The sequence below is a fragment of the Engystomops pustulosus genome, unplaced genomic scaffold, assembly GCF_040894005.1.
Source record: "Engystomops pustulosus unplaced genomic scaffold, aEngPut4.maternal MAT_SCAFFOLD_169, whole genome shotgun sequence".
NCBI lineage: Eukaryota > Metazoa > Chordata > Amphibia > Anura > Leptodactylidae > Engystomops > Engystomops pustulosus.
The window spans coordinates 150,848-166,901 of NW_027285049.1; the positions used below are offsets into that span (position 1 = coordinate 150,848).

The 16,054-nt window shown below is 45.4% G+C and overlaps 1 protein-coding gene across 10 annotated transcripts in view; it reads right to left on the reverse strand.

Annotated features, from left to right (window-relative positions):
• Positions 1-13,182, reverse strand: part of LOC140108671 (IQ motif and SEC7 domain-containing protein 3-like) — a 47,055-nt gene extending 33,873 nt beyond the window's left edge. For all 10 annotated transcript variants that reach the window (XR_011851189.1, XR_011851188.1, XR_011851187.1 and 7 more), the window contains exon 1: positions 12,816-13,182. Coding sequence is in view for 6 of the 10 variants with exons in the window: in XM_072131893.1 (XP_071987994.1) it covers positions 12,816-13,141 (326 nt within the window). In the remaining 4 variants the exon portion in view is untranslated. The remainder of the gene's footprint in view (positions 1-12,815) is intronic.
• Positions 13,183-16,054: the final 2,872 nt, after the last annotated feature.

Here is a 16,054-nt window from a genome sequence, read left to right on the forward strand (position 1 = left end):
ACTACTATGATACTGCCCCTATGTACAGGAATATAACTACTATAATACTGCCCCCTATGTACAAGAATATAACTACTATAATACTGCCCCCTATGTACAGGAATATAACTACTATAATACTGCCCCCTATGTACAAGAATATAACTACTATAATACTGCCCTCTATGTACAGGAATATAACTACTATAATACTGCCCCCTATGTACAGGAATATAACTACTATAATACTGCCCCCTATGTACAGGAATATAACTACTATAATACTGCCCACTATGTACAGGAATATAACTACTATAATACTGCCCCCTATGTACAGGAATATAACTACTATAATACTGCCCACTATGTACAGGAATATAACTACTATAATACTGCCCCCTATGTACAGGAATATAACTACTATAATACTGCCCACTATGTACAGCAATATAACTACTATAATACTGCCCCCTATGTACAGGAATATAACTACTATAATACTGCCCCCCTATGTACAAGAATATAACTACTATAATACTGCCCCCTATGTACAGGAATATAACTACTATAATACTGCCCCCTATGTACAAGAATATAACTACTATAATACTGCCCCCTATGTACAGGAATATAACTACTATAATACTACCCCCTATGTACAGGAATATAACTACTATAATACTGCCCCTATGTACAAGAATATAACTACTATAATACTGCCCCCTATGTACAGGAATATAACTACTATAATACTGCCCCCTATGTACAGGAATATAACTACTATAATACTGCCCCCTATGTACAGGAATATAACTACTATAATACTGCCCCCTATGTACAGGAATATAACTACTATAATACTGCCCCCTATGTACAGGAATATAACTACTATAATACTGCCCCCTATGTACAGGAATATAACTACTATAATATTGCCCCCTGTGTACAGGAATATAACTGGTATAATACTGCCCCCTATGTACAAGAATATAACTACTATAATACTGCCCCCTATGTACAGGAATATAACTACTATAATACTGTCTCTATGTACAGAAATATAACTACTATAATACTGCCCCCCTATGTACAGGAATATAACTACTATAATACTGCCCCCTATGTACAGGGATGTAACTACTATAATACTGCCCCCTATGTACAAGAATATAACTACTATAATACTGCCCCCTATGTACAGGAATATAACTACTATAATACCGCTCCCTGAGTACAAGAATATAACTACTATAATACTGCCCCCTATGTACAAGAATATAACTACTATAATACTGCCCCCTATGTACAAGAATATAACTACTATAATACTGCCCCCTATGTACAGGAATATAACTACTATAATACTGCCCCCTATGTACAGGAATATAACTACTATAATACTGCCCCTATGTACAGGAATATAACTACTATAATACTGCCCCTATGTACAGGAATATAACTACTATAATACTGCCCCCTATGTACAGGAATATAACTACTATAATACTGCCCCCTATGTACAAGAATATAACTACTATAATACTGCCCCCTATGTACAGGAATATAACTACTATAATACTGCCCCCTATGTACAGGAATATAACTACTATAATACTGCCCCCTATGTACAGGAATATAACTACTATAATACTGCCCCCTATGTACAGGAATATAACTACTATAATACTGCCCCCTATGTACAGGAATATAACTACTATAATACTGCCCCCTATGGTATGTATAGACATGTGTCTCCGCTCGGTTGTCACCTCTCTCTGGAGCTGCGCTCTATAATTAATCCCTTTCCGTGTGGCTGATTGTAATGAATAAATTGCAGGTCTCATCCTCTTCCTGGACGCACATGAGTCTCTTCAGTTAATCACTTTACAAATGTCACGGCCTCTCTCAGCGCTGCCCCCTATGGAGACCCGGGAGACTTCCATCCACCAGGGACAGACAATCATGAGAGTGATGGAGGAGACTTTGTGGCTCGGGGGCCCCACGTGGTGGGAGACGCAGGGACGTTATTAGTGGCTGTAATAAGTCTACGGTGGCCATCTTGACCTCTTTAGTCGGTAAGGACAACGCGGGGTTAATGTGTGACCTGCAGCTACTAACCCCTGCCTAGATGAAGAGGTCAGGCAGACCTGAGATCGACCCCCAACCTTCCTCCCATCTTGTCAATGTGACCCCGAGCGACGCACACACACAATATATTGGATGCAGGCCCTGTTGCCATGGAGACAGGCTGTACAATGTCATTATTCACACTCTGCCGGTGGATGCGCGGACGCGACGCCGTCCTCCGGGAATCACATCTGTACCGCCAGTAATATCTCAGGTCACCCCCCAGAGCCCAGACCTCCAGGTTGTGGGGTTACCCTTTAATTACTGAACCCAGTCATTAACACGTGGAGCCGCTGACCTCTGCTGCGCAGGTGGGACCGCCATCACGATGGAACGGATTCATTACCGAGTCGTGTTCACGTGTAGCAAAAAAAGTGGAAAAAAAAAAGATTATTCGCATTCACTGACAGCAAGCAGAGGAGCTGTTCAGTGAAACTTGTATGATGGCTGCGGAGTGACAGCCGAACCAGCCTGCGGCGCGATGTGCTGCGACTAGGCGAATGACCTCTAATCTCCAGATTATTACAGATCAGTCCCCCCCCTCCAAACCGCAGACACGGCGAGTAAAATAAAATCCAATATTCTCATCATGGAGCAGCTTTAAGGGGGCGCACACTCTAATCTGCAGAGCAAAAAATACCAAAGACAATTTGCATCCAATTTCCCGTCTCCCCGCAGCGTATCGATGCAAGGATTTCAGTTTTTTTCGGATGTAAATAATAGGAGGAGCATCGCATCACCGCTCCATATCACAAGTCTCCTCCACATCTCGATCCGCGTTCACACGTCGCAGTTTTCTCAGGGGCTGATATCAACAGAACCCTCAGAATTACAGCAACTATAACATGACCCAATTACCCGCACTAGTACTGCCACTGAGGGGTAGATTAGACACCACAAGGGACTTATGGGCCGCCATTTTCTTGGAGACTGTGGTTCAATTGTTTAGTGGTGTTTTGTGACTCCACTGAGCACAAGAGGTCTCTTAGTTATGGGGTCCTTACACCCATTATTTAACTTTAATTCAAAGGTCTAATCTCTTAAAGGGATCCTCTACCCAGAAAACTAAAAAATATGACTGCACATTAGGCAGGAATCATCCAAATAGCTGTTGCCCTCTGCGCTGCTTTGGGAGCCTGTATTACTTGAATCCCTGAATTATCTCCCCTAAAATGGCTGCTGACGTCATCAGGAAGAAGATTCTTAAATCTACTCAGGATAACAAAATAACACAGTCTCTAATTCAAGGTTATTAACAAAAATCCAGCATTTCACAGATATAATTCCAACCTGTACTAGTGTTATAATTTTGGTTGTCCCTGGATATGACCGTAAGTCTTCTGCCTATGGACGGATTCTTTTCATAGCTTCTCCTGTCTGCACATCGCAGTGCCTTCTCCCCTCCCCCTGCATTACAAGACCAGCTCAGACACAGGCACTTCCTGCTGGCAAGCAGCAGTGTGCGGAGCCATACACCACAACATCCAGACATATAAGTTCTTTACAGCAGAGCTGGCTCGGTGTTATACAGTTTAGGTAAGTTAGCAGAGCTGACAATGTCATTATGTGTTATACACATCTCATGGATCTCATAATTTCTGATCTGTCTTTTGTTTTTCTATGTGTCAGATACTAGTAGACTGTTCAGAAGATAAATAAAAGTGTATATAAACCTGTACCCTGATAATCTAAGCACATTGTCAGCACACAGCATCTAACAGCACAGAGGGATCTTACACTGATCATCACTGAGTGATAGGAGCCAAAACAGCAATAAAACTGAGTAAAATTGTAAAGTAAGGGGTTAAAAATGATCTTTATTGTGTAATCACTACTAGGGGGTTAAAATTTCGAGAACTTCCTTTCATGGGGAAAACCCCTTTAAATGAAGAATCATCAGCCATTTTAGGAGAGACCTGTCGATGAAGGTTAATAGGGAGGACATCAAGTTTGGTCAAATTTTGTTATCAGGACAAAGTCACTTTAATCCTCTATTGTTCCCTGATATCAGCCATTTCACTTAAATATGAGGCGAATTCTAATGATGACTATTTCACAGTTACTGGCCCTTTAAAAGAGACATCACTTATTGTCATAGGGGGGACAATGGATGTCACAGGTTCCCGCCACCGGCCTCCCCGCAGGATCCTCCTGCTGTTTGGACGCGTTTAGGCAGGAGCTCATCCCTCGCCGCTAATGAATCCGTCATTCGTTCACAACACAGATGTGCTGAGGGATTTCAGACGATATTGTAAATCCCACCGCTGATGCGTAAGCGGAGGACATCAATACCGTCACACTCATGGCGCCAGAAAGACGGAGAACACGGGTACGACGGTAGACGCCGGGTGAGTACCGCTGCCGCTGTGCTGGACGTAAGACACGAGCGTCACATACTCAATGCTGCATAAATAATACAGTATCTGCGTGCGTTATGTAATATTTATACAGTACCGTTCCATCATCGCAACGCACATTAACAGCGCTGATCTGTCTGTGCAGAAAAATGTACTCCAAGCATGAATCCACCACTCCTGAGAAAGTTTGGCATCACCCACCTTTTCTAGAATCCAAAATGGCAGAACAAGTCGGCATAAAAATGGCGCATATTTGATGTGGATTTCCATGCAGATTTTCCAGATCTATAATGTGTGCGGATAGTCGTAACATTCGAAGCCTGGGAAAGCTGGGTGACAACCACTCTAGAGGAGTTAGAACTGCCATTTACGTTTCCACAAAGGTGATCACTCAGCTTTCTCAGGCTCCTGAGATCATCCCAGGTGCCAGGAAGCTTTTACAGCGGCCCCATTAGACGGCAATGGGGTTTCCCAGGAAGAGATATAATTGATTATGGACAATAGAAAACTGAATGGCAAGTGTTCCCTAATAAATGGGCTCATTTGTCATTCAGGAGTCTGGAAAACCTGTGTGAGGACCATTGTTGGGGTCTTAATGTTCAGGAGTCTGGGAAAGCTGGGTGACACAACCTCTGTGGCGGTTTGATACAAAAGTTTGATACATGTACCTCAAAGAGCACAAGTTAAATCGTGAAATTCTGCCTAATTTGGTTTCATATAGAATTCATTATAATTTAGGCTTCAGGAATCCAGATAGGCCTCGTCGCTAGGTAGCAACCAATAGGAATGCAGCTTATATTGTGCAAACTGCAATTGAGAAATGAATTATAGCCTCTGATTGGTTGCATGGAGCCTTAACAACTTGAAGCCTTTAGTTGATATTTGGAGAGTCCCTAAAACATTTATTAAAGTTTTCTTTAAAGATTTTACATGTTCTTTTTAGTGTAAACTGCTTGCACATGTATTTATAAAGTGTCCGCAACATCTGTGTGTCCTGCTGCACTACACCCAACATGAAATTCTGGACCGAATGGGGCGTTCTGGTCGGACGTGCGGCACATTTATCATGGTGTGTCAGACAGAATAGTGTGCAGTTATCTCTATTTTTGATAAATGTGGGCCAATGGCCACCCCCCACAATGTGCAATCTACCCACTTTCAACCATACAGTAAAAACAAATGGGGCCCAGCACAGGGGCCACACATCTAGTGTATATGCTGCTCTAATGGCCATTTTCAAGATTCCCACTTGTTTTCAGTGAATGGAAACAGCTTAAAGTGAGATAATCTGTACTTCTCTCTCCCTGTCTTGTAAGGAACCTGCAGCTGTGTCAGGCAGACATGATCCCAGTTTCAGTATCTGAATGTTTCCATTCAATGACTGCAAGCAGGTGTCTATATGACAAGCATTAGTGTCCTAGAGCCATTCCTTTCACTATTTATTTGCACATATATGGACTGGCCCTTTAAGAGGCGCACTCGGATCTTCAGCACCATGGACAGGGGTGCATTTACAGTACATTATACATCTCTCCAGCATCCAGAGACCCCTAGGAGCAGACCCAAGTCCCCTGAAATACTCTGGTAACTTTATGAGGCCATGACCAATCAGTCCGGTACAAACTCTCCTAAAATACTCTGTGCTGCGCGGAGAGGAGCAGCTTCTGTCAGTCTATGTCTTTCCACAAAGTCAACCCACTTGTTTCATAAAATACTCTGTGCTGCTGGAAGGGTCCGGGACCTACATCAAAATACACACACATCTCCTGAAATACTCTGTGCTGCTGTAAGGGTCCGGGACCTACATCAAAATACACACACCCCTCCTGAAATACTCTGTGCTGCTGTAAGGGTCCGGGACCAACATCAAAATGCACACACATCTCCTGAAATACTCTGTGCTGCTAGAAGGGTCCAGGAGCTACATCAAAATGTGCACACCCCTCCTGAAATACTCTGTGCTGCTGTGGGAGCCTTCCGTTACATAACCCAGAAATGTGATTCTTCTATGTATCAAGTCGATGACCCGTCACAAGATCATTACACTCCTGAAATACTCTGTGCTGCTGTGGGATCCTAGTCCTTCTGCTATATAAGCCCGGAATGTGATACTTCCTTAAGATCTCCTCTCCTAAAACCCTTCTATGTATCACTCCTGAAATACTCTGTGCAGTAATTTGCTGTATTCTCAGTTTCTGGCAAGTGTCCCACATTTGACAGACTAAGCGCCTGCGCTCCCCACTGATGATCCCGCAGGAACCGGCTTCCCGCTGTGTTATAGATGATATTACACCATATAGTGCACACATACATACCGCCATATACACAGCCAGAGCATCTGCTCAATCACACGGCTCGGCCCTAATTACTCGAATATTTCCTCATTTGCGCTGCCTGCCGAGCGGCCGTCGGGAAGCCTCCAGGACCCCATAAATTGGTGCCATTCGTCACATAAATGCACAGTGCAGGCGCTATACGGGGAGCTGCGTACTTGGAACGAGCATTAGAGACTAAACACACTGTACAGGGTCGGATGCTGCGATAGAGCCATAGGGGGCATCCGAAAATGATGGGTGCCCCCTCCCGTGCAGGGTACAACTTCCGAGTCCTTCAAGGCTTTCAGCACCAAGGACAGATCCGCAGCAGCTGCGCCCCCCGGTCACACTCCCAGGATCTAACAAGAGCAGACAGGATCGGACCTGCGCCCCGGGGACAACGGACTCTGTGACATCCCAAATACCAAGAGTCTGGCGGATCATATCGGGGGGAGGATGAAGCAGGGTCCAGAAATTTTAGTAGCTAATGTCTCAATCACTTTACACAAAAATGAATGGCTCTTAAATAGGACTACAACCCCCATCATACAGTACACGATGCAAAGAGCTCCTCCGCAGAGTGGGAAGAGGCACGTTTCCTGCATCTCCAAAGCCTCGCAATTATGTGATTCCCCCCCCAGAGAAGAGAGGAGGGGGCGGACAGGTTATAACACTTCTCCCTCTTCCCTACATCCAGAAATAGACAAGAAGCAGCGAGCGGAAAGAGATGAATGCGGGAGAGACCCATCCCCTCACTGAGCAGAGGAGGAGGGGGACCCCAGAGGTACCCCAAAAGGATAATTCCATGGAAAGATCTACATCACCCACATCACCTCATTCTCTATCCTCCCATCTACTGCCATACACCACATCATCTATACTATACTGACAAATTAAGTATAGGGGAAGTATTATAGTAGTTATATTCCTGTACATAGGGAGAAGTATTATAGTAGTTATATTCCTCTACATAGGGGGCAGTATTATAGTAGTTATATTCCTGTACATAGGGGGCAGTATTATAGTAGTTATATTCTTGTACATAGGGGGCGGTATTATAGTAGTTATATTCCTGTACATAGGGGGCAGTATTATAGTAGTTATATTCCTATACATAGGGGCAGTATTATAGTAGTTATATTCTTGTACATAGGGAGCAGTATTATAGTAGTTATATTCTTGTACATAGGGGGCAGTATTATAGTAGTTATATTCTTGTACATAGGAGGCAGTATTATAGTAGTTATATTCTTGTACATAGGGGGCAGTATTATAGTAGTTATATTCCTGTACATAGGGGGCAGTATTATAGTAGTTATATTCCTGTACATAGGGGCCAGTATTATAGTAGTTATATTCCTGTAAATGGGGGGCAGTATTATAGTAGTTATATTCTTGTACATAGTGGGCAGTATTACAGTAGTTATATTCCTGTACATAGGGAGCAGTATTACAGTAGTTATATTCCTGTACATAGGGGGCAGTATTATAGTAGTTATATTCCTGTACATAGGGGGCAGTATTATAGTAGTTATATCCCTGTACATAGGGGGCAGTATTATAGTAGTTATATCCCTGTACATAGGGGGCAGTATTATAGTAGTTATATTCCTGTACATAGGGGGCAGTATTATAGTAGTTATATTCCTGTACATAGGGGGCAGTATTATAGTAGTTATATTCTTGTACATAGGGGGCAGTATTATAGTAGATATATTCCTGTACATAGGGGGCAGTATTATAGTAGTTATATTCCTGTACATAGGGGGCAGTATTATAGTAGTTATATTCCTGTACATAGGGGGCAGTATTATAGTAGTTATATTCCTGTACATAGGGGGAGTATTATAGTAGTTATATTCCTGTACATAGGGGGCAGTATTATAGTAGTTATATTCCTGTACATAGGGGGCAGTATTATAGTAGTTATATTCCTGTACATAGGGGGCAGTATTATAGTAGTTATATTCTTGTACATAGGGGGCGGTATTATAGTAGTTATATTCCTGTACATAGGGAGCGGTATTATAGTAGTTATATTCTTGTACATAGGGGGCGGTATTATAGTAGTTATATTCTTGTACATAGGGGGCAGTATTATAGTAGTTATATTCTTGTACATAGGGGGCAGTATTATAGTAGTTATATTCCTGTACATAGGGGGCAGTATTATAGTAGTTATATTCCTGTACATAGGGGCCAGTATTATAGTAGTTATATTCCTGTACATAGGGGCCAGTATTATAGTAGTTATATTCCTGTACATAGGGGGCAGTATTATAGTAGTTATATTCCTGTACATAGGGGGCAGTATTATAGTAGTTATATTCCTGTACATAGGGGCAGTATTATAGTAGTTATATTCCTGTACATAGGGGGCAGTATTATAGTAGTTATATTCCTGTACATAGGGGGCAGTATTATAGTAGTTATATTCCTGTACATAGGGGGAGTATTATAGTAGTTATATTCCTGTACATAGGGGGCAGTATTATAGTAGTTATATTCCTGTACATAGGGGGCAGTATTATAGTAGTTATATTCCTGTACATAGGGGGCAGTATTATAGTAGTTATATTCTTGTACATAGGGGGCAGTATTATAGTAGTTATGTTCCTGTACATAGGGGGCAGTAATATAGTAGTTATATTCTTGTACATAGGGGGCAGTATTATAGTAGTTATATTCCTGTACATAGGGAGCGGTATTATAGTAGTTATATTCTTGTACATAGGAGGCAGTATTATAGTAGTTATATTCTTGTACATAGGGGGCAGTATTATAGTAGTTATATTCCTGTACATAGGGGGCAGTATTATAGTAGTTATATTCCTGTACATAGGGGGCAGTGTTATAGTAGTTATATTCTTGTACATAGGGGGCAGTATTATAGTAGTTATATTCTTGTACATAGGGGGCAGTATTATAGTAGTTATATTCCTGTACATAGGGGGCAGTGTTATAGTAGTTATATTCTTGTACACAGTCCCCTGTGTACTGCACTATATACCCCCCATACACCCCCCTGTATACTGCACTATATACCCCCCATACACCCCCCTGTATACTGCACTATATACCCCATACACCTCTCTGTATACTGCCCTATATACCCCCCATACACCCCCCTGTATACTGCACTATATACCCCATACACCCCCTGTATACTGCACTATATACCCCATACACCCCTCTGTATACAGCACTATATACCCCATACACCCCTCTGTATACTGCACTATATACCCCATACACCCCCCTGTATACTGCACTATATACCCCATACACCCCCCTGTATACTGCACTATATACCCCATACACCCCCCTGTATACTGCACTATATACCCCATACACCCCCCTGTATACTGCACTATATACCCCCCTGTATACTGCACTATATACCCCCCTGTATACTGCACTATATATACCCCATACACCCCCCTGTATACTGCACTATATACCCCATACACCCCCCTGTATACTGCACTATATACCCCATACACCCCCCTCTATACTGCACTATACCCCCCATATACCTCTCTGTATACTGCACTATATACCCCCCATACACACCCCTGTATACTGCACTATATACCCCATACACCCCCCTGTATACTGCACTATATACCCCATACACCCCCCCCCTGTATACTGCACTATATACCCCCCCATACACCCCCCTGTATACTGCACTATATACCCCCCTGTATACTGCACTATATATACCCCATACACCCCCTTTATACTGCACTATATACCCCATACACCCCTCTGTATACTGCACTATATACCCCATACACCCCTCTGTATACTGCACTATATACCCCATACACCCCTCTGTATACTGCACTATATACCCCATACACCCCTCTGTATACTGCACTATACCCCCCATACACCCCTCTGTATACTGCACTATATACCCCATACACCCCCCTCTATACTGCACTATATATACCCCATACACCCCTCTGTATACTGCACTATATACCCCATACACCCCCCTGTATACTGCACTATACCCCCCATACACCTCTCTGTATACTGCACTATATACCCCATACACCCCTCTGTATACTGCACTATATACCCCATACACCCCCCTGTATACTGCACTATATACCCCATACACCCCCCTGTATACTGCACTATATACCCCATACACCCCCCTGTATACTGCACTATACCCCCCCATACACCCCCCTGTATACTGCACTATACCCCCCCATACACCTCTCTGTATACTGCACTATATACCCCATACACCCCTCTGTATACTGCACTATATACCCCATACACCCCTCTGTATACTGCACTATATACCCCATACACCCCCCTGTATACTGCACTATATACCCCATACACCCCCCTGTATACTGCACTATATACACCCCATACACCCCTCTGTATACTGCACTATATACCCCATACACCCCCCTGTATACTGCACTATACCCCCCCATACACCCCCCCCCTGTATACTGCACTATATACCCCATACACCCCCCTGTATACTGCACTATACCCCCCCATACACCCCTCTGTATACTGCACTATATACCCCGTTCCCTCCCGGCGCTCCTCATCCGTTCCCCTCACATCCGGATTCTCGGCATGTAGAGCTGCACCATCCCTCCCATCATCCGTCCCCCGATCCTGGTGCAGCGGCCGTACGCGCAGCGCGGGGACATTATATAGATGGGGGAGGGGGCCGAGGTCCATACATCACCCGCACACACTGATAGTATTGATGTGACCCCTGACCTCCCCATTATAAATGATCCCTCCTCCAATCAGAGACCTACAGTCTACCCCATGTATTGGGGGCTCAATACTCTGCAGAAGTAGTAGGGTCACCCCCTGTCCCATGTGCCGGAGCTGCTGGGGGTTGTGGTCCCGGATCCTGGTGATAATTGAAGGATTTCTTCAGAAGCAAAACTGCACCTCCCAGCATGCACTGCACCTGTGCCCCAACAGATGGAGGGCCCAGAGGGTGCCCGCTGCCGGGGCCCGGGCATATGCCACACACTACAGAGAGGAAGGAGGGCAGCCCCTATACATGGACCCTACAGAGAGTATAGAGGCTGCATTATATATGCTCCATACAGAGGAGCACACAGTACCTTCACCCTATAGAGTAGGGACCCTATAGAGAGCAGCTGCACCCAGAGACCTTATATAGAGAGCAGTGACATACATAAACCCTATAGAGAGCAGCTACATCCACGGACCCTATAGAGAGCAGCTACATCCACGGACCCTATAGAGAGCCGCTACATCCACGGACCCTATAGAGAGCCGCTGCACCCATGGGCCCTATAGAGAGCAGCTGAACCTATAGAGAGCCACTTCATCCATGGACCTTATAGAAAGCAGCTACATCCATGGACCCTATAGAGAGCAGCGACATCCATGGACCCTATAGAGAGCAGCGACATCCATGGACCCTATAGAGAGCAGCTACATCCATGGACCCTATAGAGAGCAGCTACAGCCATGGACCCTATAGAGAGCAGCTACATCCATGGACCCTATAGAGAGCAGCTACATCCATGGACCCTATAGAGAACAGCTACATCCATGGACCCTATAGAGAGCAGCTACAGCCATGGACCCTATAGAGAGCAGCTACAGCCATGGACCCTATAGAGAGCAGCTGCACCCAGAGACCTTATATAGAGAGCAGCTACATCCATGGACCCTATAGAGAGCAGCTACATCCATGGACCCTAAAGTGAGCAGCTACATCCATGGACCCTATAGAGAGAAGCAGATCCAGGGGAAGCAGGGCACGTGGGGTGCAGGGGGCCCCGGTACAGGGCAGGTGGGGTGAAGGGGGCCCCGGTACAGGGCAGGTGGGGTGAAGGGGGCCCCGGTACAGTACAGGTGGGGTGCAGGGGGCCCCGGTACAGGGCAGGTGGGGTGAAGGGGGCCCCGGTACAGGGCAGGTGGGGTGAAGGGGGCCCCGGTACAGTACAGGTGGGGTGCAGGGGGCCTGGCAGGTGGGGTGCAGTGGGGGGGGGGGGGGTGTACTCACTCGGCTTTCCTCCCCAGGACGGCCTTGCACAGGCTGGGGGGCTGCTGCTGTGGCTGGGGGGGCTCGGGCTCGCTGCTCGGGGGCTGGTGTGCGGGGCTCCCGGGGGCGCTGCGGCTCTGCTGCGGTACCGGAGCCGGGGTGTGCGGCTGGTGCAGGTCCCGCAGGTTCCGGTTCTCGGTGTCCAGCTGGTCCAGCCGCCGCTCCAGCTCGTCTATGCGCTGCCGCTGGGTGTGGATGAGGCTCTGCTGGTTCTGCACGATGGTCGTCAGCTCCCGCAGGTACAGAACCGCCCGGACCGGGTTCTCCAGGAGATTCTCCATCATCATCCCGGGACCGACACCGAGGACGAGGAGGCCGAGCACAGCCTTATATAACGGGGGAGGAGGCAGCGCTCTGCCCGCCCCCTGCACAGCTGCGGTACCGGAGCGGCACCGCCGGGGGGAGGACTGCGCGGTACCGGCTCCGTGTGCCCTGTACTAATGATATATACCCATATATACCTGTGCTACCGCTAGTATATACCCTCTACTGCTAGTATCTACCCCTATATACCTTGTACGGCTAGTATCTACCCCTATATACCCTGTACTGCTAGTATCTACCCCTATATACCCTGTACCGCTAGTATCTACCCCTATATACCCTGTACCGCTAGTATCTACCCCTATATACCCTGTACTGCTAGTATATACCCCTATATACCCTGTACCGCTAGTATCTACCCCTATATACCCTCTACTACTAGTATCTACCCCTATATACCCTGTACCGCTAGTATCTACCCCTATATACCCTGTACTGCTAGTATCTACCCCTATATACCTTGTACGGCTAGTATCTACCCCTATATACCCTGTACTGCTAGTATCTACCCCTATATACCTTGTACCGCTAGTATGTACCCCTATATGCCCTGTACTGCTAGTATCTACCCCTATATACCTTGTACGGCTAGTATCTACCCCTATATACCCTGTACTACTAGTATGTAACCCTATATACCCTGTACTGCTAGTATCTACCCCTATATACCTTGTACCGCTAGTATGTACCCCTATATACCCTGTACTGCTAGTATCTACCCCTATATACCCTGTACCGCTAGTATCTACCCCTATATACCCTGTACCGCTAGTATATACCTTGTACCGCTAGTATGTACCCCTATATACCCTGTACTGCTAGTATCTACCCCTATATACCCTGTACTGCTAGTATCTACCCCTATATACCCTGTACTGCTAGTATGTACCCCTATATACCCTGTACCGCTAGTATGTACCCCTATATACCCTGTACTGCTAGTATCTACCCCTATATACCTTGTACCGCTAGTATGTACCCCTATATACCCTGTACTGCTAGTATCTACCCCTATATACCTTGTACGGCTAGTATCTACCCCTATATACCCTGTACTGCTAGTATCTACCCCTATATACCTTGTACCGCTAGTATGTACCCCTATATACCCTGTACTGCTAGTATCTACCCCTATATACCTTGTACGGCTAGTATCTACCCCTATATACCCTGTACTGCTAGTATCTACCCCTATATACCTTGTACCGCTAGTATGTACCCCTATATACCCTGTACTGCTAGTATCTACCCCTATATACCTTGTACGGCTAGTATCTACCCCTATATACCCTGTACTGCTAGTATCTACCCCTATATACCCTGTACTGCTAGTATCTACCCCTATATACCCTGTACGGCTAGTATCTACCCCTATATACCTTGTACCGCTAGTATGTACCCCTATATACCCTGTACTGCTAGTATCTACCCCTATATACCTTGTACCGCTAGTATGTACCCCTATATACCCTGTACCGCTAGTATCTACCCCTATATACCCTGTACTGCTAGTATCTACCCCTATATACCCTGTACCACTAGTATCTACCCCTATATACCCTGTACTGCTAGTATCTACCTCTATATACCCTGTACCACTAGTATCTACCCCTATATACCCTCTACTGCTAGTATGTAACCCTATATACCCTGTACTACTAGTATGTAACCCTATATACCCTCTACTGCTAGTATCTACCCCTATATACCCTGTACTACTAGTATGTAACCCTATATACCCTCTACTGCTAGTATCTACCCCTATATACCCTGTACTACTAGTATGTAACCCTATATACCCTGTACCGCTAGGATAGGATTAGATACACAGCTCAGCAGGCAGTATCACACAGGAGAGGATTAGATACACAGCTCAGCAGACAGTATCACACAGGATAGGACTAGATACACAGCTCAGCAGACGGTATCACACAGGATAGGATTAGATACACAGCCCAGCAGGTAGTATCACACAGGATAGGATTAGATACACAGCTCAGCAGACGGTATCACACAGGATAGGATTAGATACACAGCTCAGCAGGCAGTATCACACAGGATAGGATTAGATACACAGCTCAGCAGGCAGTATCACACAGGATAAGATTAGATACACAGCTCAGCAGACTGTATCACACAGGATAGGATTAGATACACAGCAGGCAGTATCACACAGGGGAGGATTAGATACACAGCTCAGCAGACGGTATCACACAGGATAGGATTAGATACACAGCTCAGCAGGCAGTATCACACAGGATAGGATTAGATACACAGCTCAGCAGACGGTATCACACAGGATAGGATTAGATACACAGCTCAGCAGGCAGTATCACACAGGATAGGATTAGATACACAGCTCAGCAGACAGTATCACACAGGATGGGATTAGATACACAGCTCAGCAGGCAGTATCACACAGGATAGGATTAGATACACAGCTCAGCAGACTGTATCACACAGGATAGGATTAGATACACAGCAGGCAGTATCACACAGGGGAGGATTAGATACACAGCTCAGCAGGCAGTATCACACAGGATAGGATTAGATACACAGCTCAGCAGGCAGTATCACACATGATAGGATTAGATACACAGCTCAGCAGACTGTATCACACAGGAGAGGATTAGATACACAGCTCAGCAGACAGTATCACACAGGATGGGATTAGATACACAGCTCAGCAGGCAGTATCACACATAATAGGATTAGATACACAGCTCAGCAGGCAGTATCACACAGGAGAGGATTAGATACACAGCTCAGCAGGCAGTATCACACAGGATCGGATTAGATACACAGCTCAGCAGACAGTATCACACAGGATGGGATTAGATACACAGCTCAGCAGGCAGTATCACACATAATAGGAT